A 23,772-nucleotide genomic window follows, 5' to 3' on the forward strand; every position below is an offset into this window, starting at 1 on the left:
TCACAACCTTTTGGGGGAATAATCAAATGCAAGTTCCCATAGTCGGGGTGAAATGAGAAAATCAGCACGACTGCCAATCTGGAATTTATGAGTCTTAATCTTGTATTGACAGCATATACTATATTTAGTACACTACTTTGTTTCACTTGACAACTTGTGACACGCAGTGAACAGTTTCGAGCAGATTTTCAAAAGCAAATGTCACCCTCTTCCAACTGTGGCTTCACTGTTACTGGAAGATGTTATAGAAGGAACTCATTATGTACAGGGCCTTGATTTAAGTACACTCATATATAAAATACCTGTTGGTCTTGATCATTTGAAATCCTTCTTTGGCTGTCTGAAGGCTCCACTACACTGCCACTGTGCTCAAGTAACTTTGAAGAACAAAGCCAGAGGGAAAAGAAAAGAGCAAGGAAAAAAAAAAGCGGAAAGCAGTTTTTTTTTCTTTTCTTCTTGTGGCCTACGGGCAGGTTTTGCTCCTGCCTCAGTGGGTAGGCTAGGTATATGGAATAGGTGTGGCAGCTAAATTCTTCACATTCATCTTTCATCTGCTTTGTTTGTAACTAGTCAGCCAAAGTCCGTGGCAGATAGCTTTTCATACTCTGTGCCGTTTTACACATTTTAGGTCAAGTTGTTCTGTTTTTGAGTCTCTTCAGAGATAATCATGGGCAAAATAAATTTTTAGTGTGCAAGTTGGCATTGGCATTTAGTTTGAAAAGGCGAAACTGTGGACAGTAATGTTCCTCTTGCAGCTGCAGTTGTATTCTTGTTGCAAGTTTTTAACTGCAACATGTGAAGTTATCTCCTTTATGCTGACAGAATCAGGGTGAAGAACTGGGAGCAAAACGCATGACACTGGAGAAAGTGGAATTGTTCTGCTAGGCTGGTTTCTGCCAGTCAAACACATGAGCAGTCAAGCATGGGCTTCTTCCTTGGCACAGGCGCAAAAGATTTCTCATACTTTCCCAATTTGTCTCTTATTTTCTCTTGTGCTTTGTCTTATTAGCACTCTGCTCTACTGTACCTGCTCTCCTCACACCAACCAACCCCTTTAACCATTTTCACCTTCATTGTTATCTTTAACTTTCTCTATTTCATGTCACCTTTTTCACCAGTTCCCCCTCTACGGGTGTCCCGAAAACATTTATCTTCCTATTCTTTTGTGTTTCTGCTCTGGATGCCTCACATTCACATCTGCGTTTCCTACTTATGTCTAACAATTGCTATTTCCTGCACATGGTTTCTTTCATTAGATATACACTCCAAGTTGTCAGCTTCAATAAGATCATAAATTAGTCAATAATGGATTATTTTATTTCTAAATTATTGTGAAAAATATCAGTATTTTTATTACATTTTTGTTAGTATCTGTTACACTGTTTCTCTCTGTGTATTGTCAGCTTCAAGCCATTAGTTCAACTATACAAAGTCATCTACTTTGCGTTCTTGATGTACTGGTCGAGGTTGTTTTTCGCCATGGGGTCCTTGGCTTTAGGAAACATTAGGGAGTTACTTATTTTCCCTTCCCTGCTTACCCCTCTTATTACACGCCTCAAGCTAAGTTGAGAGCACTATAATGATGACTAATAACAAGAGAGGATCCCAGGCCGAAAATGCAGGGACGCCAAAGTAAAGCGGGGCGAGAGAATAAATGAGCTATGCCACCAAACTCCCCTTCCGTGTTAAAATTGAGAATTTTGTGAGGAGCCATTTGGAGTGTTATCTCTTTTCTGAGAAATCTGTCTTTACCCAAGGCAAAAGGTGCTGCACTCCTTCCTCGCAGTTCATCACCTTAGAGTGGGTATACAAAGGCAGCAGCAGCAGCAAAGTCTATGTAAACTATTTGAACCTTTGAAATGTGTCCTTATGTGTATGGTTTTGTTGAGGCTCTCTTATCTGGGCGACCAGTTAGTGTGTTATAGATTCAGTCTAGAAAAAATGGACAATACCCATAACCGGTAATGATACGGGTGTGCTTAGGCCATCATTCACTTTTATTAGTTTACAGATAATAATACAATGAAATAAGCCATACATTTCCATTTCACTTATCAAGGTTATAGAGGTATCGCAAATACCACAAACATGAAAATGGTTGTTATTTAAAAGGTTGTCAGGGTTTCCATTGCCTGAAAGATATCTATGTGTTTATGTTGCCCTTCGCTGCCTTATATTGTTATTTGTGCTTGTTGAAATAATGGGACCTTACATGTGCAAGTAATTCAAATAATATGGTGTTTTTTCATTATCAACAGTTCATTTATTTTTATTTTTTTACAGTTTTGCCCTCTGAGGATTTTGCTTTTGTCCGCACTGTTTTTTAACAAAAGAAAAACATATGAAAATGTTAAATGCATAGCATCAATCAGTTTGTTTACAGTGATTACATTGAATAACCAATCAAGGTAACTGCTATATTATGGCATCCACATGCCTAACAAGTCCCTCTTTTTTGTTATTGTTAGATAGTCTATATTGCTTTGCATCAGGTTCACGTTGTGACATTTTTCCTGCTTGCATTGAATAATTCAAAAACCGTAGTCTGGTTATAATTGAATTATTAGTGGTCAAGTAAACACATTAGAAACACACAGCCTAGGCTTCTAACTGAAACACCCCTACACCTATTTAAACACACACATTGAAAAGGTGAGGCCTTGTAAGTGGGCCCGGGTGGGAATGAAAAGCACTAAAGCAAATTCACTTCTGTGAACTTTGCTGTTAGCTTTTCCTCAGAAAGATCAGAAAGAACATTCACGCTGCTTGCCAGTTTCTGCTTTTCAAACATTTTAACTAGTGTTCAAGTGGAGAGGTCAAGCATGTATGTCTGCATCCAACAGAACATTGTTTTAACAGTTAACCAATTACATAGCATTTTTTATGGCATTAAAACGCACCTTGTTGATACAAATTTTTTTTCTTTTGCCGTAGTGCATTGGGACATAATTACTCAAAACCTATATTCTCAGTCAGTCCCATCATTTCACATATCCCCCTTAGTTCTTTCAGTTTGCCAAACTGACCCATCCTCCACTTTTCCATTTAACCATTGTCAACTTATACAACTCACAGGTCTCTGAAAGCTCTTTTGTTTGCGCAGCTGAAGGCTACAGCCCCACATGGCAGTAAAGAAAAAAAAAAAAAAAAACTTCCCTGCCAGTGAATGTAAACAGGAGAACACTGACTGGTTGTTGTTAATGTACCACCATGACATGTTTCAGCCTTCAACCAACCTCCTATATCTGCAGTCTCAGCGGCAGCTGGCGTTCCAGCTTCTGTTCTCTTCATTGCTACAAATCGATCTCAGAGGTCACTGATAGTGCAGGCAGTGATGTAAAACTCGTGGCATGTGTTGCACATAAATATGTTCCCTGACATAACGCAGGCTTAAGACTATGTTTACGTCTTTTCCATCTCTCAGGTGTTATCCGAACACAAGAACTCTTGGATCATGAGACAACACCTCACTACTGGCTCACAGTCTACGCGATGGATCGCGGCGTGGTGCCGCTCTCTGCCTTTGTCGAGGTCTACGTCGAAGTGCAGGACGTCAACGACAATGCACCGCAAACCTCAGAACCGGTTTACTACCCTTCCGTCATGGAGAACTCCCCTAAAGATGTGTCAATCATCCAGATTAATGCGGTTGATCCAGACGCCAAGGCCAGCGATAAACTCACCTACAGGATCACCAGCGGCAATCCCCAGGGTTTCTTTGCCGTTAACGCCAAGACAGGTAAGATTGCTGTTACTGTGATGGAAATGAATCACTATAAATTGCTTCCTCAGAACAGGAAGTCCCTGCTCTGACTCATGAGGACATATTGTATTCCAAGAAAAATGATAACCTTGAACATGGCTGCTTACTTGAGAAAGAAACCTTTAACAACTACAAAGAGATCAGCTCATACTTTAAAGGCTAGCCCTATGTCCAGTGTACAGTCTATCTAACCATCTAAATGATAAATATTAAAAACAATAGCTTGTTGTACGATCGCAGGTCACATCTTATTCTTTTCATGTAAGCAGGGATCAGTCGGGATATAGTGACTGAAGCCAGCGACTACTTTAAATGTCACAAATGTAGCAAACATATATAAAGAATGATACTACATATTAAATGACTTGGGGCCAGGTTTTGAGATGTACTGTAGGGCATGGCTGACAGGCTAGTGAGCTGCTGTGAGGTTCCTGTTCCCTTTCTTGTGAAAAGGGAAGAGCAGTGTGAACACCATATGTTAGCCCAGGACAGGAGTGGCTTGAGCCTACAGGGTTTTTTTTTTTTCACTCTAAAGTGTATTCTCATATGGTACTCTGCAAATGGTGTGATGATTAATATTTCATTGGAGTCTTTTAAAGTTGCTGGAGCCAGCTATGTTTAGTTGAATAGCAGTGAAAATACTTCTAAAAGGTGAAAAAAAAAGAAGCTCCATGTACTCTACGTAAATCTTTTCAGATTTATTCTTGCAATGCTGGACTGGAGTGTGATTCCATTGAAGAATGTATTCTACACGTGTGCATAAACCCGCTCAGAGCCATTAGCTTTGTCAATATAGAACTATAAAATAAATCAAGAACAATAATCAGTTAGTGTGCACTTAATCAGTTAGTGTGAACTTAAATGGCAACTTCCATTTTGACTAACACAGATCACAGTAGCAACATGAGGTGGTTAAACTCTGTATGTCTCTGAACGTGCCAGTTACTTAATTAGTTATTCTTTCTTACCTAGCTTAGACGCAGCTTTGAATGCAAGTGCTCATTAAACTGAAATGAGGAATGGGCAGCCGAGCAGTTGCTCCAGTTTGTCCTCACTGACGTGTGTGTGGTCCTGTTTCCCAAGGTTGTCACATCAACAAACGAAAGAGTTATTTTCGTTGGAAGTGGCAATGTGAATTTTTCTGACCAAATAAGGATTTCTCATGTAGCATGCCTCCCAAACAAGCCTCACTGTAATGCAGGGAACTCCCCAATGGACAGGAAAAGAAAGACAAAATAAATGATGTGATAGGTATGCGCACACATAAGGTTGGTGTTTCATCTGCATGCATGACAAGATCAGCTTACATTATGCTGATAAGAACTCGGGGAGGCTGAAAACGCAAAGTGAAATTGAATATTTCTCTTTTGACAAAGCAGTCATACATAACGTAGGCAGACCTAATATCTTTACAATCATGTGTCTTCCAGATATATTCTTTTTTTGTGTGTGCGTGTGTGTTTTTGCCCTTCTATGGACGAGGAACCTGTGACAATATGGGACCATACCTAGAAAGGAATGTTTACACTGAAGCAGCTGATCTTGAACTGAATGGCATGGCATTGCCTTTTGGTATTTATTTTTGCTGAATAAAATTGCATCTTTATCTCTTTTCCCAGCGAAGATGAGTTCTTCGTAAAATATGCTTTGATTCTATTGCATACATAGTTTTCTTCATCCAGGCCTACAGTGAGTTATCACTTATTCAGCAGATGAAAGTCTTCTTAGCTCACATATCTGAAGTAATTATGAAGCGTAGGGTCAAATCCACTGTGGGCAGAAGCTCTTCGTAGTAGAATTGGCCGTGTCTTTCCGTGGTTCTCTTTTTCTCGTCAGAAGAGCTCTCTAAAAAAAACTGGTTTTACGGAGGACACTGAAGCATTAAAAAAAAGAGCCATTCACGCATATCAAAGCATGTTAAAACTTTTAACAGTGGGACACCGGAGCTCCTTGAGTCAAGTTAAACAAAGAGTGGGTTGGACAAAGACAACTTAATTAAATCCCTGCTTCGTTGCTTTGATTTTCTTCCTTCATTGTTTGTGAAGATTGCAGCAGAGAGTCGAGGAAGACAGGTGGGTGGGGAGAGAAAACAGGGAGCCAAGTGTAGCTGCTTACTAGAGAAGACAGTGATTTATGCAGAGTGCCAGTTAAAATGACAGTAACATGTTTACTAGCCAATGTTTTTTAGTTGAATTGAATGTCTTGAGGAACGATTACAAATTATATTTTATTTTCTATATCTGTGGTATTAAACAAGATGAAAATAGGCCTGATATCTCTCCACATTATCAACTCAATATGGCATTCCCACCGCATATTACAGGTTTTTGAAAATGTTTAAATTTACATGTAAGTCTCTGTAATTACATGTTCTAAAGTTGCATTGGAAGCATAGGCCCTTGGCATATCTACAAAGCTCTACAAAGGGGTGGGAAAAAGGAAAAGACGTTAAGGCCTATGTTTTGTGTGTGGGTTTTGGAACGTGCATGTGTTCCAAGCTAACTAGCTAGCCTTCTATCATGGACTACAGCCCTGTGCATACACTCAAGCTTCAAACACATATGAAGACTTCGCTTGACGCCTTGCGTGGCGTTGGATGCCTTTTTCCCGCACAGACCCACATTGACTCCGGAAAGCCCAGGATGAAAGGCTTAGGCCCACCTTATTTCTGCCAAGTAAACAAGTCCTGCTGTTTTGGCTGTTCTCTGACTTTAGTTTGTCATTAAAGTGCAAGGCCAGCTCTTCTCTCTAGCAGACACTACTGCAATCCCAACGTCAGAGAGCTTAGAACTTAACGTTTTGATATAGCTTTGCTTTCAAGGGGATTGGAACAAGTAGAGAGAAAACGAGGCAGAGCCACGTGGGGTGAAAATTGTGGCAGTCAGCTGGATATGAATTAAGTGTTCTAAAGCAGTATGAGATCAGTGAATTTGAATAATGCTGTTTGGGTCTGAAATTTTCAAAGATGAACCAGTGCTCAGTTGTGTGATGGCACAGATCCCATCCCACCCACAGACATGACAACGGTTGTTTTAGGCTCCCAAGCCTTGATTTGGTGGCTGAGAAGAATTGTATTCCCTGGATAAAAGACTCAGCAGGATATGGGCTGAGACAGACAGATAGATAATCGCGTGTGCTCTATGTAAAATGTGTAAATGTATTTAAATGCTGTTTATTACTTTGGGTACAAATTAGAGTGAGGATGGTTTGGCCATACACACACACACACACACACACACACACACACACATACACATTACTTTAGACAGCCAGTCTACTAGTTGTCTAGTTTTATTTCCTGTATGAAGGAGTTGTCATCTGAGGTTGTTGACATGAGTAGCCCACCTTTTCTGTGGGAGAGTGAGCAGTGTTCATTACCTGGTGAATCACTCTCTCTCTCTCTCTCTCTCTCTCTCTCTCTCTCTCTCTCTCTCTCTCTCTCCCCCTGAAATGCTGTTACTGTACTTAGACGTACTGGACTTTGAGCAAGAGCTCTTATGCCAGAACACACAAAGGGCAAAGAACACACACACACACACACACACACACACACACACACACACACACACACACACACACACACACACACACACACACACACACACACACACACACACACACACACACACACACACACACACACACACACACACACACACACACAGGAAGTTTGGTTTGTCATATCTAAGTTAAGGAGAGAGAGCTGGAGCAAAGATCACTCCGATAGCTATCTTATCTTGCTGAATGGTCATTAATCTGCTTCCTGTTGTATCTATTCTTCCTTTCCTTGTGTAGTATAAGTACTTTCTAAAGCTTCTCTAATTGTCCCAGTGTTGTCCATTGACTTTTTTTTCAAACATAGCTTAATTAGTCTGTGGTGACCTGACCTATAAGATTTTTGCTCAGAGCACCGAAAGCCTGTTGAAAACTCCACCGTATAATGATGGCGCCTCTCTGGATTCGTCACCAGACAATGGTGTAGTTATAGCGGACAAGGGCATGCCTTTAATAGGATATGGCTGTCTATACCTGATTATGTTGGCCCTTTTAATGGCAGCTTTCATTCCAGTGGTTATGCCCAAATAAAGAAAGATACACCCAGGTGAATTCTTACAGTCGTATTGAACAATTGTGGCCCATCCTTTTTCTTTGCCTGCATCCAGCAACTCATTGTCATCAATTTAAAAGGAGTGCCGTGCGTAATGCTTTGGCAAGCTTGGATACCTTTGACAGGTTTTATGTGCATTTGTCACCCCTGGGGTTGAATGAAAAGGTAAGGGAAAACAGCCACTGGGATTGCAGCTGCAAATCATGCATTTTTTTGGTGGGGCTTTTATCAACTTTCAGTAACGCCTTCTCTGTTTGAGGGAGAAAACACACACCCTTGTGTTTTCAGTGGTTTACCAAAGCCCCGACCACTATTAGGGGAAGTGAGATAGGAAATGGATACTTCCAACAACTTCCTGATGTTTCCGGTGATTTGGGGCCAAAACGATTGTTACAGCTCTCAAGAGAGATTGTGAAAAGAGAATGTGAAAATGAAAAATGTCTGATTGTCCTCTTAAAAACTTCAAAGAGCAGCCATGGTGGCTTAGTTGGCAAAGATTCAGTGTCACCACAGTATCTTTGAAACACATCCAATAACGTGACCTGATCTTTTTAATCTTGTCATTGTGGGTGTCCAATGTTTTCATTGAATCTTGCCTTATTTTTACGAACATGGAGCAGATACTTTAAATGAAGAAAATGCTATCAAAAATTTTGTGTGAAGATTTTCATGAAATTCCTGCAAAAGGGAGAGATAAGCTAACATTTACTCACCTCTGAGCTTTATAAAATCCCCACAGGAGAACTGTGATTTATTCAGTGCTGATAAGGCCCGTGTAACGCTTATCAGTTCAATTTTCTAAGCACAAACGGACATTTGGAAAAACAGAAAAATGGGTTCAAATATCCAATTTTTCATTTTTTTTCCACCTTGACAAATTAAAAAATTTGATCTTTAACCTGTTTTTCCAATTTTCTGTTTTTTATTCAGCGGATCAGAAATTGAGTCTGAGCTCCAATTATTCAATACTGCAATGGTATTCTCTTCCTCTGCTTTGCGGAATATGCAGGTCATTAACTGCATATGGACCAAAATGAAAAACTGATAGACTTTGTGTCAGAGGTGCTTGCAACTGATGGTTTCGAGTGGGGGGCGGGGCGTAGCTAGGCGGAACGAGGAAGAGAATACCATTGCAGTATTGAATAATTGGAGCCCAGACGCAATTTTGTAATTTTCTAAATTTCTGATACTCTGAATAAAAACAGAAAATTGGAAAAACAGTTAAAAGATCCAATTTTTTAATTTGTCAAGGCGGGGAAAAATTGGATATTGGAACCCATGTTTCTGTTTTTCCAAATGTCCGTTTGTGTTTAGAAAATTGAACTGATAAGCGTTACACTGACCCATCAACCTCATGACCTACATGTAAATAACAAAACAAGACCTGACCCAGTTTGTTCTTTCTGTGTAAAATGAAGCCTAGTAACTCTGACAACCTATTTGTTCCATTAGCACAGATCAAGTGACACCTTTTAATTAGACAATTGATTGGTTGGTTGGCTGGTATTTTGAAAGAAAGTTTTACTTGACAATGGCAAACCCGTCTGTGATTGCAGAGGCATCACTCACAAGACAGTGTATTGACAAATCTGTCACAGCAGAGACGCACTGCCATTAGTGTTACTGTTACAATAAGGTTGAGTAAGTTGAGCCAAAGCCTACAGATTAAACTGACATTATGATTACAGTGTGCAGTGTTTTAGTTTGAATTTTGTATCTCTTAAAAAATGTTCCTGATCAATTGTTAATGTGGAAGTGCAGTGAGATACCTCTGTTAAATGGACCAGGTCGCTCTTGTTGGTGCACATCAAAAAGCCTCACCTACTGTACTTAAGTGAACCGTACACACAAGCACTTAAAAGGTGAAAGGTGTAAAATTGCCTTGAAAAAATGAACAGTACAAAGCTACAACATGTGGACCACTGTGTGTGTGTGTGTGTGTGTGTGTGTGTGTGTGTGTGTGTGTGTGTGTGTGTGTGTGTGTGTGTGTGTGTGCAAATGTGTAGGCAGCAAAACATTTGACTGTATTCTTTTTGTATTCTTAGTATACTGTTGCCTTCAAATTGGTATATGTAATACCTTGTAGAGACCTGGTCAAACCATAAGTTGGCACAGTAAGTAAGTTAGTAAGTAAGTAAAGTTTATTTATAGAGCGCATTTCACAGATAAAAATCACAAAGCACTTTACACAGTGAATGTCATTCGTGCATCCTCTTAAAATATTTGGTTCTAGAAGTTTTTGTGATGTAGTGACTATTCGCAAGGCTAGTTGGTGAACTCGTGTTGCTGGCAAGCTAACACGCTAACCAGCCGGAAACATACTAGCGTTAGTTAGAAACAATAGCTCTTCAAGCTTCTTTGTATTATTTCTATAATGCAGTTTACTCCCCCAGGGCATTTTATTCTTTGGGTTGTACATCATTTCATTCAACAAAGAGTGTTACTGAAAAGGGAAGTTAAGCTTTTGAAGCTAACGAGCGTGCTTACTGTCAGTTAGCAGGCCCCAGTGAATTCAAAAGACGCAATTACCATCGACTCTCTTTCTTCAAACCATTCCTCTTTTGTGGAGCAGTTCAAACTCCAACAGAGGAGGTTAAATAAAAGTGGATGGTGCAACACAGCAAATAACCTACATTAACCTCCTCCATTTTGGACCCCTTGGCTCTTCCTTTCCCTCAAAGGTCAGTACTGTCAAGACACATTGCTATTGCTCAACAGCACCAATTTGTGGGTCAAACTCAACCAAAGTTAAACTCAGCATGAAAGATTTGCCCAGTTTTACTTTGCCTTAGCAAGCGAATCCACCTGTCATTCACTGTTTTAATGCGGGTGTGACCAACAGACAAAAATTGTAGTGTATGTATTTTAAGGTAATGCATTAATGTGCGTGTTTATGTATGAACTCACATATCTGTTGTAAAAAATGTGTTAAAGGACTTCATCCACCAATGAAAATTGTGCATATGTGGTCTCTCCATGCGAGTTCTACAGATCCTTGCTCAGGATTATATTTTGCATCAATTATCTGCCCTTCTAGAACTTGCTAGTTCAACCTTCAACATTTTTATGCTCTACTATAACCAAAAGTATTTGATTGACAGGTGGGCAGTGTAATTGGCCTTGCACATGTATTCTTAAGACATGACCACAACTATACTACTTAGGTGGCTTTACAAATTCAAAAAAAAATTGACTGATGAAAATTGACAGACCAATGTGAAATCTATGAGGGAGAGAAGGGAAAATCATTAAAACAAGACGCGTAACAAATAGCTATCAAAACCAAACTATCTGCCTGCGATCTCAACATGGGTACATTTCTCCCACACGGCCTCTTACCTATCTGTGATGCCTTGTCTTTAATACCACCCAGATTTTATGTGTACATATCAGAATTAACATCCGTCAAAACTACCAGTTAGTACGATGGTACCTCAGCTGCTCCACTGCTTCCAAGCATCCCATCCATTTACACAACTCCCCACAACATTCACTTTCACCAGCACTTGGGAACCTGAATCCCCCATAGCCCTAAGTCTTCCATGACGTGCTTGTCTTTTCGGATTACAAATAAACCTTGCATCTGTGAGGTGCTGAGATATCTCGATCCTAATGCAAACAGAGCTTCCGCACTAAATGCCTTTTACTCATTTTCACAAAGACCATATGTATGTATTAATGTGTTTGTATTAGCTTCTATGTCCTCTTGTTGGAGGAATTCTGTGTTTCTGGACGACAGAACAGGATCCCAGTTGGACTACACTGCCATTTAAATGGCATGCCAAGCATTGCTTTTCTTCTCAATAAAATACAACAGTCAGTAGCTCTCGTTCAGCAGCATTTTGGAGAGTCGGTTATAAAGAAAGCGACAAACAGCTCCTAGTTTAATGTACCAATCAATCCCTTTTTAAACTCCCAGAGTCCTTTGGACGTTGGTCTCCCACTGTTTTCATTCAAGAGAATAGATGGCATCACAAGCAGTGAAAACTGATACTTTTCACAGTGTTGTTTTAAGCTTGAGTAGCAGACACATGACTCATAATGAAGCTGTGAATATTGATATAGCTGTCTGGGGTTGAACGTTGGGTTTCGGGATAAGAAATGTTGCACTCTTTGGTCATTATTTTCCAGAAGAAATAGCAAGCATTTAAATAATTAATTTTCAAAACATAGTGTCAGTTCACAACAACAGTACTAAATATCTCGTGGACTTTAAAATTGCACAACAAGTCCTGCCACTGCAGACACCCAGCACATTCCCGATTGTCTAAAGTTATGACTAAATGTGTGTCGTATAAATATGTGTGTCACTCTAAAGACTGCTAATCACAGCAGTAATGCCTGGGTACGAACCGGCCCAACAATGTCCTAGACTCCTTAACTCCCTCCAGGCCTCCATTTTGGAGCAGCGGTTGTAGTGCTCAAGGACATGGTTGAGAGTGCCACCGCTGCTTTGCTGTTGTTTTTCTCCCCCTCTCAAAACAGCATGGCTATAATTACTGTCGGGCCAGCTCAGCCCACGCCTGAGGATGGCTTTTGTGTGTGTGTGTGTGTGTGTGTGTGTGTGTGTGTGTGTGTGTGTGTGTTTTGTGACAAAGGCTGCGGGGTTGGAAGTACAGACTTCTCTGGTGAGCTTTGGCTTACCAAGTAATCATTTTACAGTTCCTTAACATTTAGAGATAGAGAGGTATGCACCTTTATTGGCTGGAACACTATGGCCACCATAGATGATTGCGGAATGAGTTTATATAGATTTGAAGTTTAGAAAGTTTAGATTTTTTGGAAACAAGCAAGATCAGTGCTTGCATATTGGAGTGGGCGGCAAGTCCCGTGGTCAGAGATCTGGCAGCGAGCTGGCAGCATGCCACACAAAAATGGAAACAGAAGCAAACAAAAGCAGTTTTAAGCCACAACACAACATGCATCAAAATAGCTTTACTCATCCGCAGTCGATGCAAACATGTGTTTTTGCATTTGAGATGTTTGATTCTACTCCCAGACATCTCTACATCTCGAAGTGGATGCTGGTTTTATGCTCCATCCAAATCCTAAAATACTTCAACTTTTAAAAATACGAGAGAGCAGTAAAATTGAGCTTGCGGTTCAAACAATTTCACCAAGAGGCCATGCCCCCAAAACCGCTAAGCTGACTATTGTAAAGCTGATAATAGAGTGAATTAATCGATCAGTTTGTTGACAGAAAATAAATATGCAACTATTCTGAAAATCGATTAGCCTGATGGTTTAAAGTCATCTTACCAGAGAAAAATGATGAAGACAATATCTAGTTAACATATAGTTCCAGGTTTCTCCAATTAAACTAAATAGACTCCTCATTAGGTTTTAGGACATTTTTAACAATTGTCTGGAATTTTATGGACTAAAACAATGAATCTGTTAATAGAGACAATAATTGCCAGATTAATCACTAATGAAAATAATCAGCCCTAGACTACTCGGCACACCTGTGGAACACACTTTATGTGATGTGAAAAGTGGAACCTTGGACAGACCATATGATTAAAGGCAAATGCTTACCACATGACGGACTGTCTGTTGCATGTGAGATGTGTATAAAGAATACACAGTCTGGCAGAGAATGTTTCCGCCCTGCTGGGAGAAGGTCAGCACCCTTCTGTTGCCAAAGGCACAATTGCACCTGGAAAGGACAGCCGTACACGTTTGATATTAATGACACCTTGTCAACTGAACGGCTTCTCTTGACAATGGGATTTCTGCAGGGTGTAGTTAGTACATGAGACCTGAGGTACCTGTTGCTATTTTAACTTCAACTAACCACAGTGCACTAAGGACAAAATCCCTTTTCACTTCCTCTTTAGCTTTTTTTTTGCTTGCCCATGCACTCTTTCCAAATTTCCCATCCCTGTTTTCAGCTGGAGGTAGCAGAGCTATTTTTTGTGTCAGGCGGATAAAGAGAGAGAGAGAGAGAGAGAGAGAGAGAGAGAGAGAGAGAGAGAGAGAGAGAGATTACACCTCAACCAAAATATGCAAGAGTTTTGAGCAACAGTATACCCATAAACAAAAGGCATTCAGCGATGTGCTACCTGTGTCATTAACTCATCTTCCGGTGTGCCTGCTGTTACAGCATCAAGGTGTAAATTATGTTTGTGAATTGGGACTTCTCTGCAGTCTTTAGCTAACCCAAATTCCTATTCACCAGAGTGGGTTTGGAATTAAAGCCAGGTCTTTTTTGTGATTTCATTGGTTTTGCTGATGCTATGTTTGTTGCAGTGCTGTGCTTCTGTCCTGAGAGTATACTGTTTACATCACAAGCACTGTCTCTGTTATGATACTTAGCCAAGCGTTGATTAGGCAGCTGATTTGCAGAGGAATTATAAATCAGAGACTCGCTGTGGTTAGTATTCTGCTCTATAATGCATGCACAAAGGGAGAAGTTACCTAACACAGCACACAGGGGTGCTTAAAAACATGATCATCCATCAGCTTCAGCCTGGCTAAAGCACATGAATAATTAGTCAGCGTTGTCAGTTTTAATGTGGCACAGCAGAACTATTAGCTTTGATGGTAATAATCTACAGCTCGCTCACTCATGTAACCCATGCTGATCCCCTGCAAAACTTTCTGGCAGACATCACGCAACACTGCAAAGAGTAATTCCTGCAGGTCGTATAAATTGACCGAACTTAATTTGTGTTGCCAGTGTTGACACACCTTTTATCGCGGTGAGGCGGTGTATGTAACTTTGTTGAGAAAGAGGGGTGGAGGCAGGTTTTTTTCCTTGTGGTAATTAAAATGTGTCTTTCATATGAATATGAAATTTGCACCTGCAATGGTTGCCATTTCAAATGAATGTACAATTAATATTTAAATGTGTTGCCCAGCAATATGTAGCTATGTTAGATAAGCAGAGCAAAGAAATGAGTTGCATCTACAGGAAGTGTTTATAGTATTTTTGTTCCCAACATAATATCGGTAGACCTATATCTCTGCAGCTCACTGTGAAGATTAAATAAAGCCTAGGAAGGAGAGGATAAGAAAGGGGGAGAAAAAAGGGGGAGCAAAAGCGCCTCGCTCATATGCCTCAATTTGCTGTGCTGAAGGAGGGCTATTTCAGGACCTGTAAGTTGTGGCCTGCTATTCTCGTTGCAGGCATATGTGCCATTGATGGGTTTGGGTTTCTGAAATCCTTTGCTTTATGCTAATCAGGCGCAGTGTGGCAAGCAGGCGGCTCTGGTGCGGTTGAAGTTGGCATGTCTACTCTACACTCAGTGTCTCTGCAAAGTTGCAATTATATTGGTAGTGAGAACAGAACGCTGCTTATAACGTAGCCATGTAGCAATATCCTCCCCCCTCCCCCCCTTTTTCTTCTCTTGTTTGTGAATTTGATTCAAAATTGGATTAGCCAGGAACTAAAGACTCAAGCTTGTTTTATTTTCACTTTTGTCAAAGCTTGGCTCAACAAAGTCCCCTCTGTGCGATTGATCTTACGCAACGATCAATCCTCCTACTTAAAATGAACGATGGAGCTCAAAAAGACCGTTGGAAACCCTTCAACTTGCAGCAGGATCTTTTTCTAAAGTTTCCTTTTCTCTGTTTCAAAGAGTCCTCAGTACCGGGGGTGACGTCGGACTATTTATTCAGCTTGTCGAAGAATTAAAAGCAGGGTGTCGAGTCTGTGCTGCTGTTTGGAAACTATTTGCAGACCTTTGTGATATTTCACATATGTAAGGCAGTGTGGTGGGCTGTCTGGCAACGGGTTTGACCAAAAACAGGGAAGACCTACCGGGAGAGCACTCCTCCAGATGCAAACTTTTAACTCATAGGTGACTGATGAGGTAACCAACAGGGTTCCGATTATGTCACCCAACAGTGAGTGGGAGTTTAATTAATTGAATATTGCTTCATTGCCCCAGTGTTTTCTGAAAGTGTCTCTTTGGCCCACCATATAGCTTACTGACACTGGCTATTTGATGCCGATATCAATATTTGAGAGTTTAAGAAATCCAATATATTGTCAAACAATATATTGGCATTTCGGACAAGGATCCCTACAATTTGGTTATTAAAGAAGTGTGACCATGATTTGTGCTGAGTGGGACATGCTCGCTGATAGTTTCTAAGCTACCAAACATCTTTGGAGTTTCTGTTCTGTGACTCATTGTTTTAATCGGCCGACATACACTGACATCGATATATATATATCTGCAATAACAGTAGCCTCTGTTCAAGCATTTTCAGTGATATTTAGTTTGTGATTTAATGATTGCTTTGTCATTATATCTGCAATAACAGTAGCCTCTGTTCAAGCATTTTCAGTGATATTTAGTTTGTGATTTAATGATTGCTTTGTCATGTCAAATATTTTATAAAATAGAGCAGCAGAAATAGATTTGTTGTTGTTTCATGTAATTACTTCTATATGCGTATAATTCATATTATTATTGCTTGTCTCCACCAGGTCTGGTTACAACTACTTCAAGAAAACTGGACAGGGAGCAACAAGACGAGCACATTCTTGAGGTAAGCGCTTTACTTTGTCAAATTTTCAACTCTAAAGAAAAAGCTATGGACGGGTCAGTGGCAGCCTCTCTTATTTCTGTGAAAATGAATTACTGTCATTATAATTAGAAAGAATCTACATTTTCTGTCTCAGAGGTTTGGCATTTTCAGCCAAAGGCTAAGTGCCACATGTTTCCAACAAAAACAAGTCTTCTTGTATATGCAAGAAAAGGTCCCTTTGGAATCATTTCACCTAGAACTGATTTCCGGATGGGGTAGGAAGGGGAGGTGGAAGGTGTGTGGGAGATCCTGGTGACTGTTCCTTTGTTCTTTCCCACTGTTGCGTCTCGTGGATGGAGCAAGCTGGGACAGGAAACTGTTGTCAAACCATCAGATCAATGTCTTAACTTGTTGGTTTTAAATTGAGCTGGGCTCTGTTGTCTCCTGATCTGTTGTCCTCCCCTCTTTCTCGCCACAGATCCGAGGTTGATAATAGGCGTTTTAATTGTGTTTCCGGTGATGACAGGGAGCAGATTGGACGCCTTTTAATTATTGTTAGAAGTTAACACGATTCAGTGATCACTGGGTGATGGTTAATGCTGGTACATCTGGTGCCAGAGCAGTGTTGTATTTCATACTCTGATTGTACATTACACTGCACTGTTGCATTACTGGGGAATAAGGCAAGACTGTGTTACTTTAAAGTGCTCATATTAAGCTCATTTTCAGCTTCATAATTGTATAGAGGTTATATCACAATAGGTTTACATGGTTTAATTTTCAAAAAACACCATATTTTTGTTGTACTGCACATTGCTTCAGCTCCTCTTTTCACCCTGTGTGTTGAGCTCTCTGTTTTAGCTACAGAGGGCGACATCTCACTTCTGTTCCATCTTTGTTGGGAGTCGCACATGCGCAGTAGCTAGGTAAGGACTACTAGCCAGTCAGAAGCAGAGGATGAGGGCGCGCCACTCTAGCAGCTAGGCGAGCATTATAACGTGTGTTACAAAGTGACGCACGTTTGTCCCGGAAGTAAAGGCTGGACTACAACAGAGCTGTTTGGAGCAGTTTGTGAACAGTGCTTTCTGTTGGAGATGGTAAGTCCCTTTGGGGTGGACTTTGGGCTTTTTCACTTTGTAAACCTATAACGTGCACAAAAAAGATATATAACACAATAAAGGGAAAAAGCCCAAAAGCATAATATGAGCACTTTAAAAAAATGTTTTGCTGATGAATGAAATTGATTCACCAAGGTTGCTAGAAAGAAACAATTAAATTGAATCTTGTGGACTACACCTTTTGAATGTGTGAAGACTATTGGATATCATGGTCAAAAAGGTTCCCATGCACACCCAAAGCTCCTCCTTCGAGCGGTTTGCTCTCGACATAGAATTGCTACTTTCAACATGTGGTTGAAAGCTGTTGCACTACTAGGTTGGAATTGGTGTCTGATTCAAAGTCTTTTTGTTTGTAAAAAGACAAAAAAAAAAGCAGAGTTCAAGAATTTTTTCATTTGTCTAATGACAAAATGCCTCCAGACAGACATTTGCCAACCACATTAAACGCCCAGCTCAAACTCTGGTCTACTTTAATGTTGTGCCAAATTCAACACGCCTATTCTCTTCATGCTAATCGTTCTTTGCTTTTCTTTGTAATGTGTATTGCTAAAGCGTACAATGGTATCAGATACTGTAACTCCAGTGCACAAAGAACCAACATTTTTCTGAAAAATAACTAATAAAAAGTCTCTCTTGCACATTCCTAGTTAATTTGAACATGAGTTGGAGGGATAATTTAAAGCAAGTAACTTTTGACCTAAATAGGTAGAAAGCGGCTGAGTGAACACAGCCTGGAAAGAGCTGTGTCACCATGGCAACTTTAGAAGTTTGTGCGTGTTGGTCACTGGTTATTGGGAATCCAGCAGGAAGCGCTTTATTGGGCCAAACATTCATGGAGCAGCACAGACCTGTAAACCCTACATTTGACCCTCTCGACACACACACACACACACACACACACACACACACACACACACACACACACACACACACACACACACACACACACACACACACACCTTAGTGTATCCTCAGGGCAGCTAATCAAGGGATAATCATGACTCAGAAGAATATATATGTATGCGCACATTCCTTTGTGTGTGCACTGGGTGCTGGCAGAACAAATCTAATCAAAGTCCTAACCAGCGTTGAAATTTTTGTACGAGCTTGTTGTAGAAGAAGAAATGCAACATGTGGGGCCATGTGGAACATGTGGAGCAATTAGGGTGGGGGCTGTGTCAGCATTGTTTGCACCAAATGCCAAGAGGAGGTGGAGGGAGCACAGGGGGCCTTCGGTTTTTATGATAAGAAGGATGGGGGTTGGTAGTTGTCGTGTGCCTGTGTGTGAAAGAGACGGCGAGCACAAGGTAGAAAGGCAGTGGGGGGATTTGAAAAAAAAGGCAAAGCTGCTCCTGATGGTCTGAGTGTTGGCTCTAGCGGCAGGATGAGAGACCTCCGTCCCAGTAAGGAGGGGGCTGGGTAAAAGTGGGACATGCCAGGACATGCTTAGGATTCAGGCCTGGGACTGTAGAGAGAACATTTTAATGGAAAGGCAGAGGTGAATGGGCTGTTCACATCTGTTGTCTGGATCCTATCCCAGCATGCGGTTGGCAAGGCGTACCTGCATAAGTTGCTTGTCTGACCTATTTGACTAAGATATTAGATCCTACTCAGTCTATTTTTTCTGATTAATCATTTAATCTACAAAATGTACACAAAAATAATAGACAGACTTGCCTAATAAGTTGATCTGTGTAGTCTTTAGGTTGGTTGATTTGTCTGACCAGCACTCCAAAATCTAAAGATACTGAGTTTTCAACACTTAACCAGAAATCCTCACATATGAATCCGAATCCAAATCAAATTTATTGGCCAAGTATACTTACATACACAAGGAATTTGACTTTGGTATGTGGTAACTCTCTATACATAGACAAATAGTAATATAGACACATACTGTACAATAGAGACAACAATATACATATAGGCACATATCAACATAATATACAAAAATACAAATATACAAATAAGACATTATATCAAGACAAGTGTGTACTTGGGATGTAGGTGGGATGTAGAGTATAAAAAGTAATAGTGCAAAGTAGTGTGCAAGATGCATATTGGAATGATAAGTTTAGTAATGTGTAGAGAAGTGGGTGAGTGGCCAAAGTGGGAAGCTGAAACCAGCGAATATTTATTTATATTTTTGTCTTAAGAAATGATTTCAATGATTAGTCCACTATTGATGGTCACTTATCAAAATAGTATCAACAATTAATCAACTGTCACAACGTTGGACACCATTATATTAAGTGACAGCTAATGTATAGCCCTTTTTGACCAAATATTTCCATGCACAGCACTATAAAGCCAAATGGACCACACTGAAGAAGTAAACTACAGTAGGAATTAAACTTCCATTATGAGCATTCCTGTTTGGGTTTCCACTGCATATGAAGAACTATGAGGAGTGGGTTTATTCAAAAAATGCTTTTGATTAAACTCCTCATAGTTTGCCAAAAGGTTTTTGGTCCCTTAGGAAAGGTCCTGCAGTAGAAACATCCTAGAAGTAGCCATTTTGTACCAATGAGATATCTTTTAATTTTTTTATTTTCTCAAAGTGCAGCAGGCATTAGTAACTCCTCTGAAATGTACGTTTGACAATAACTGTAAAAGAGAGTGAGTTGCTCTATGTAAACATGACACCTTGTAAACATCTGCTTTCTAGTTTCACAATCCTGCACAATTTGTCCTGATCCCCGCGTTATTTTAGCTAACATTGAATGCTTAAAACAACATTACTTGCATATGGTCGTTCAGAAAAAGGTTTTTGCAATAGATAATCAGAACATAATGGATTGGCTCACTTGACTTGACAGCAGTGCTATACTGATGCAGTGAGACACACTCCCTCTGGTGTAACTTCTCCGTCTTTTGTGTGGTTTGCCTGATTACCAAACAAAGGCTTTTGATGAAAATGTTCCAAAGAGAGATGGCGTAGTGATGAATAGTGTGCATGCGCACAGTTACACACATAGCAGTTTTGTTGAGGTACTGTGCTGGGACATTTCATTTCAATACTTAATAGGCCTATTACCACAAAGAGAGTGCCTTTTCTAGGTATTTTACATAATCAGTCACTATACTTCATATATAAAGCTCATGTGATCCTAATGGAAATGTTCAGTTCACAGGCCAGGATGGGCACCAACATATCCGCCCTGAGAGAAACATCCCATTTAGTTAATTCCGCTCATGTGAATAACACAGACAGCTGCAGACACTGCGAGAAAAACAAAAACACATTACTTTAGTAATTGAAACTATAGCACCAAATGGTGTGTGCCTGGCGCTGGACTCCTGACTGGTTTTAGTGAAGCACTTAGCAGATGGTCTTAAACGACTGTGACATTTGTTCTGCCCTTCTACAGTAGTTTGCAGCTTGAAGCGAGAACTGCTCAAATCTATGCCAGCGCTCAGACGCGCAGCAACCCTTGAGCCCATTTCTCTAGGACTAGATGGAAATTGTGTTTGTTTAGGTCAGGCTGTGGCTCTTTGCTTTTGATTAAACTTTTCCAACTGTGCAATCCAGGACACATGCCAGCATTAAATTATGGCGCATATTACAAAGCAGAAGTATGCCACCAGTAACGCTTGATGTCATGGCTCAAATTAAGGCCCCAATAATGATTCAGTTGTGCGACACTGTCTTTTATACTCAGTACTTCTGGGGTTTTAAAAGCCCCCGGCCTTTAGCTGAGTGCAGTAAGGCTTAATGGTTATTAGCAGTGCAAAATCTTTGTTTGTAAGTTCGACACACAGCAGCAGAGTCAGTGCAGCTGGTGCTATCAGAGTGAAGAGGTGCAGCTAATTAAAAATAATTAGCTCTGGTGGGTTGTTCATATCGCAGCCATGCAAGTTACTGTTGTCATGATCACAGGCAAACATATTAAACATTATTTCAAATTAGGAAAGTTTTAAATTCACCACAACAGCCTCTAGATTAAACAAAACCTGAATACACCAACCCATCAGTGACTCCCCAGGGGCAACAGTGGATCCAGTATTATTTTAGAAAGTAAGAAAGTGTCTTTTTTTTTGTTAATTTAAATTGGCTCTTTTACATTATTTCATTTCCAAAGTGATCTGTTCATTACATCACCGTGTGCAAAAGAGCTGATACTGAATGTATACTCCCCTGATTGATTTGGGTGCTTTTGACCGTGCACCTTTATGCATAGAATTTGATTATTAAATCCTTATTATTTGGTTAAAATTGGGGCTCAAGAGTCTACAAGCCCCACTAGTGTCATGCTGCACTTCACATTCAAGCAGACCAAGTCATTTGTACCAAACAATCACACAACCAAGGGACCAAAATTGCTGCTATCAAAGTCATGCACTCTCTCTCTCTCTCTATCAGGGTTGAAAATACATAAAACCCAATTTAGTCTTGTATTTCCCTGCTGGCGAATTTTGCCTTACAAGACTCAGAGATTTGTATTGGTAGTTTATTAAAAAAGAAAAAAATCCCCCTTTTCACAACATCAAACCACTTTTTCGTCAGAGAAGTAGCATATTATATGGAGTACTTTATGACCAAGTATTTGACTGGATTCATACATTATGCCGTGGAGATTAGATTATTAGGTCATTGGGTAACAGACTGTTTCTGATGTATATTTGCATTTTTAAATGAAGAAGGTGTATTGGAAAAGACTCCCTGCCAGCAAATCTCATAAAGAGTTGGTAGAAAGAAGTGGAATGAAAGCATGATGAAGGGGGGGAAAAAAGCACTCTCCCCGTTTTTCATCTCTTCTTTGATTCCTCTTAGGCTTTGGAATGATGAGTTTCTAACACAGCTGTCTTGATCTTGACACTTTTGCATGATGTTCAATGATTTAGCTGGAATTATCAACCTTTTTAAGGTATTGACTGCTTCTTGTTCCAAAACTCGAACATTATAACTGTTGAAGGGATTCAGGTCTTTACTGTATCTAAAGAAAACCAAAAGGGCATAAGATAAATTGAATGGATTTTATAGTTCACTGCATCAGATGATATTTGCTTCCTGGTTGTCAGCCTCAAGCCTTAGAAGCCTCCGTACGTCTTGTTCTGAAGAATTTGTTCTTTCTCCTCAGATCACAGTCACTGACCATGGCATTCCTGCCAAATCCACCACTGTCCGCGTCATCGTCCGAGTTCTTGACGAGAATGACAACAGGCCGCTGTTCCTGGAGAAGATCTACAAGATCAAGCTCCCGGAGCGGGAGAGGCCGGAGAAAGACCGAGCCACGAAGAGAGACCCGGTGTATCGGGTCATTGCATCAGACCGTGATGAGGGACCCAATTCCGAGATCTCTTACAGCATCGAGGAAGGAGATGAAAACGGAAAGTTCTTCATCGAGCCCAAGACCGGCCTGGTGTCTTCCAAGAAGTTCTCTTCTGCTGGAGAATACGACATCCTCACAGTGAGTATCTAATCCCAGGGTTTCAGCGTGTCTTCAGCCTGACGGTCTCTCAGTGAGCAGTAAATGTTTACAACGGATGCTTGTTTATTGCTTTACTGATTTATTCTCCTCTTCCTCTCAAGTTTTCTTACCCCATTTGTTTCTCCACCCTCCCTTTTTTTGTTTTTGTGTTTAAAAATGTATATAAAAATACTAGGGCTGTGCAATTAATCGAAATTTTATCATGATTATGATTTCGGCTCCCAATTATCACAAAAACAGAATAATCGAGAAAAACAATTATTTAGCTCATTACGTTTTGCAAGTAAACTCTTATTTTCTCTTGTGTTCTGAATGAAAAAATAGAGTTTAAATAGGAAAAGTATTATGGCAAATTTCACAGTTGTATGTGTTTTTTTACTGTTGATTTATTTAACTTTTTCCACTGTTTTTTAAGTTCAATGATTGCAACATCTTTCCAGAAGTCAATGAGTAATCGTGTTAAATTATCGTGATTTCAAGATTGACCAAAATAATCATGATTTATATTTTTCCCCATAATCGAGCAGCCCTATAAAATACACGTAAAAGGTAATTGGTCCACACACATCATGTTGGTCAGCAAGTGAAGAAGGAAATTGCTTGAAAAAAGCTTCTACTTTACACTTTAGGGAGCATGTTCCAAACGGCAGTTCATACTATCCAATTAGGATCTCATTGTTACAAGGATGTACAGTATTTTTGCTGTATTACCATGGTCTTATTACTGTGGTGCCTTCTTCATTAAGAGCCACATTTATCAGTCATTGATGGGACTTCTTTGTGGCCGCTAACAACCATTATTACAGTGAACAGCTCTACAGCACCAATTTCTACTCATCTTGGCAGCTGATTTTTAAGTATCTTAGAATA

General features: G+C 40.1%; 1 protein-coding gene across 2 annotated transcripts in view; it reads left to right on the top strand.

Annotated features, from left to right (window-relative positions):
* fat1a (FAT atypical cadherin 1a) overlaps positions 1-23,772 on the top strand; it is an 81,666-nt gene that overhangs the window by 15,033 nt on the left and 42,861 nt on the right. For both annotated transcript variants that reach the window (XM_028590569.1, XM_028590575.1), the window contains exons 3-5: positions 3,425-3,739; positions 16,312-16,373; positions 22,552-22,881. In XM_028590569.1, coding sequence (XP_028446370.1) covers positions 3,425-3,739; positions 16,312-16,373; positions 22,552-22,881 — 707 coding nt within the window. The remainder of the gene's footprint in view (positions 1-3,424; positions 3,740-16,311; positions 16,374-22,551; positions 22,882-23,772) is intronic.

The sequence above is a fragment of the Perca flavescens genome, chromosome 2 (genome assembly GCF_004354835.1).
Source record: "Perca flavescens isolate YP-PL-M2 chromosome 2, PFLA_1.0, whole genome shotgun sequence".
Classification (NCBI taxonomy): domain Eukaryota; kingdom Metazoa; phylum Chordata; class Actinopteri; order Perciformes; family Percidae; genus Perca; species Perca flavescens.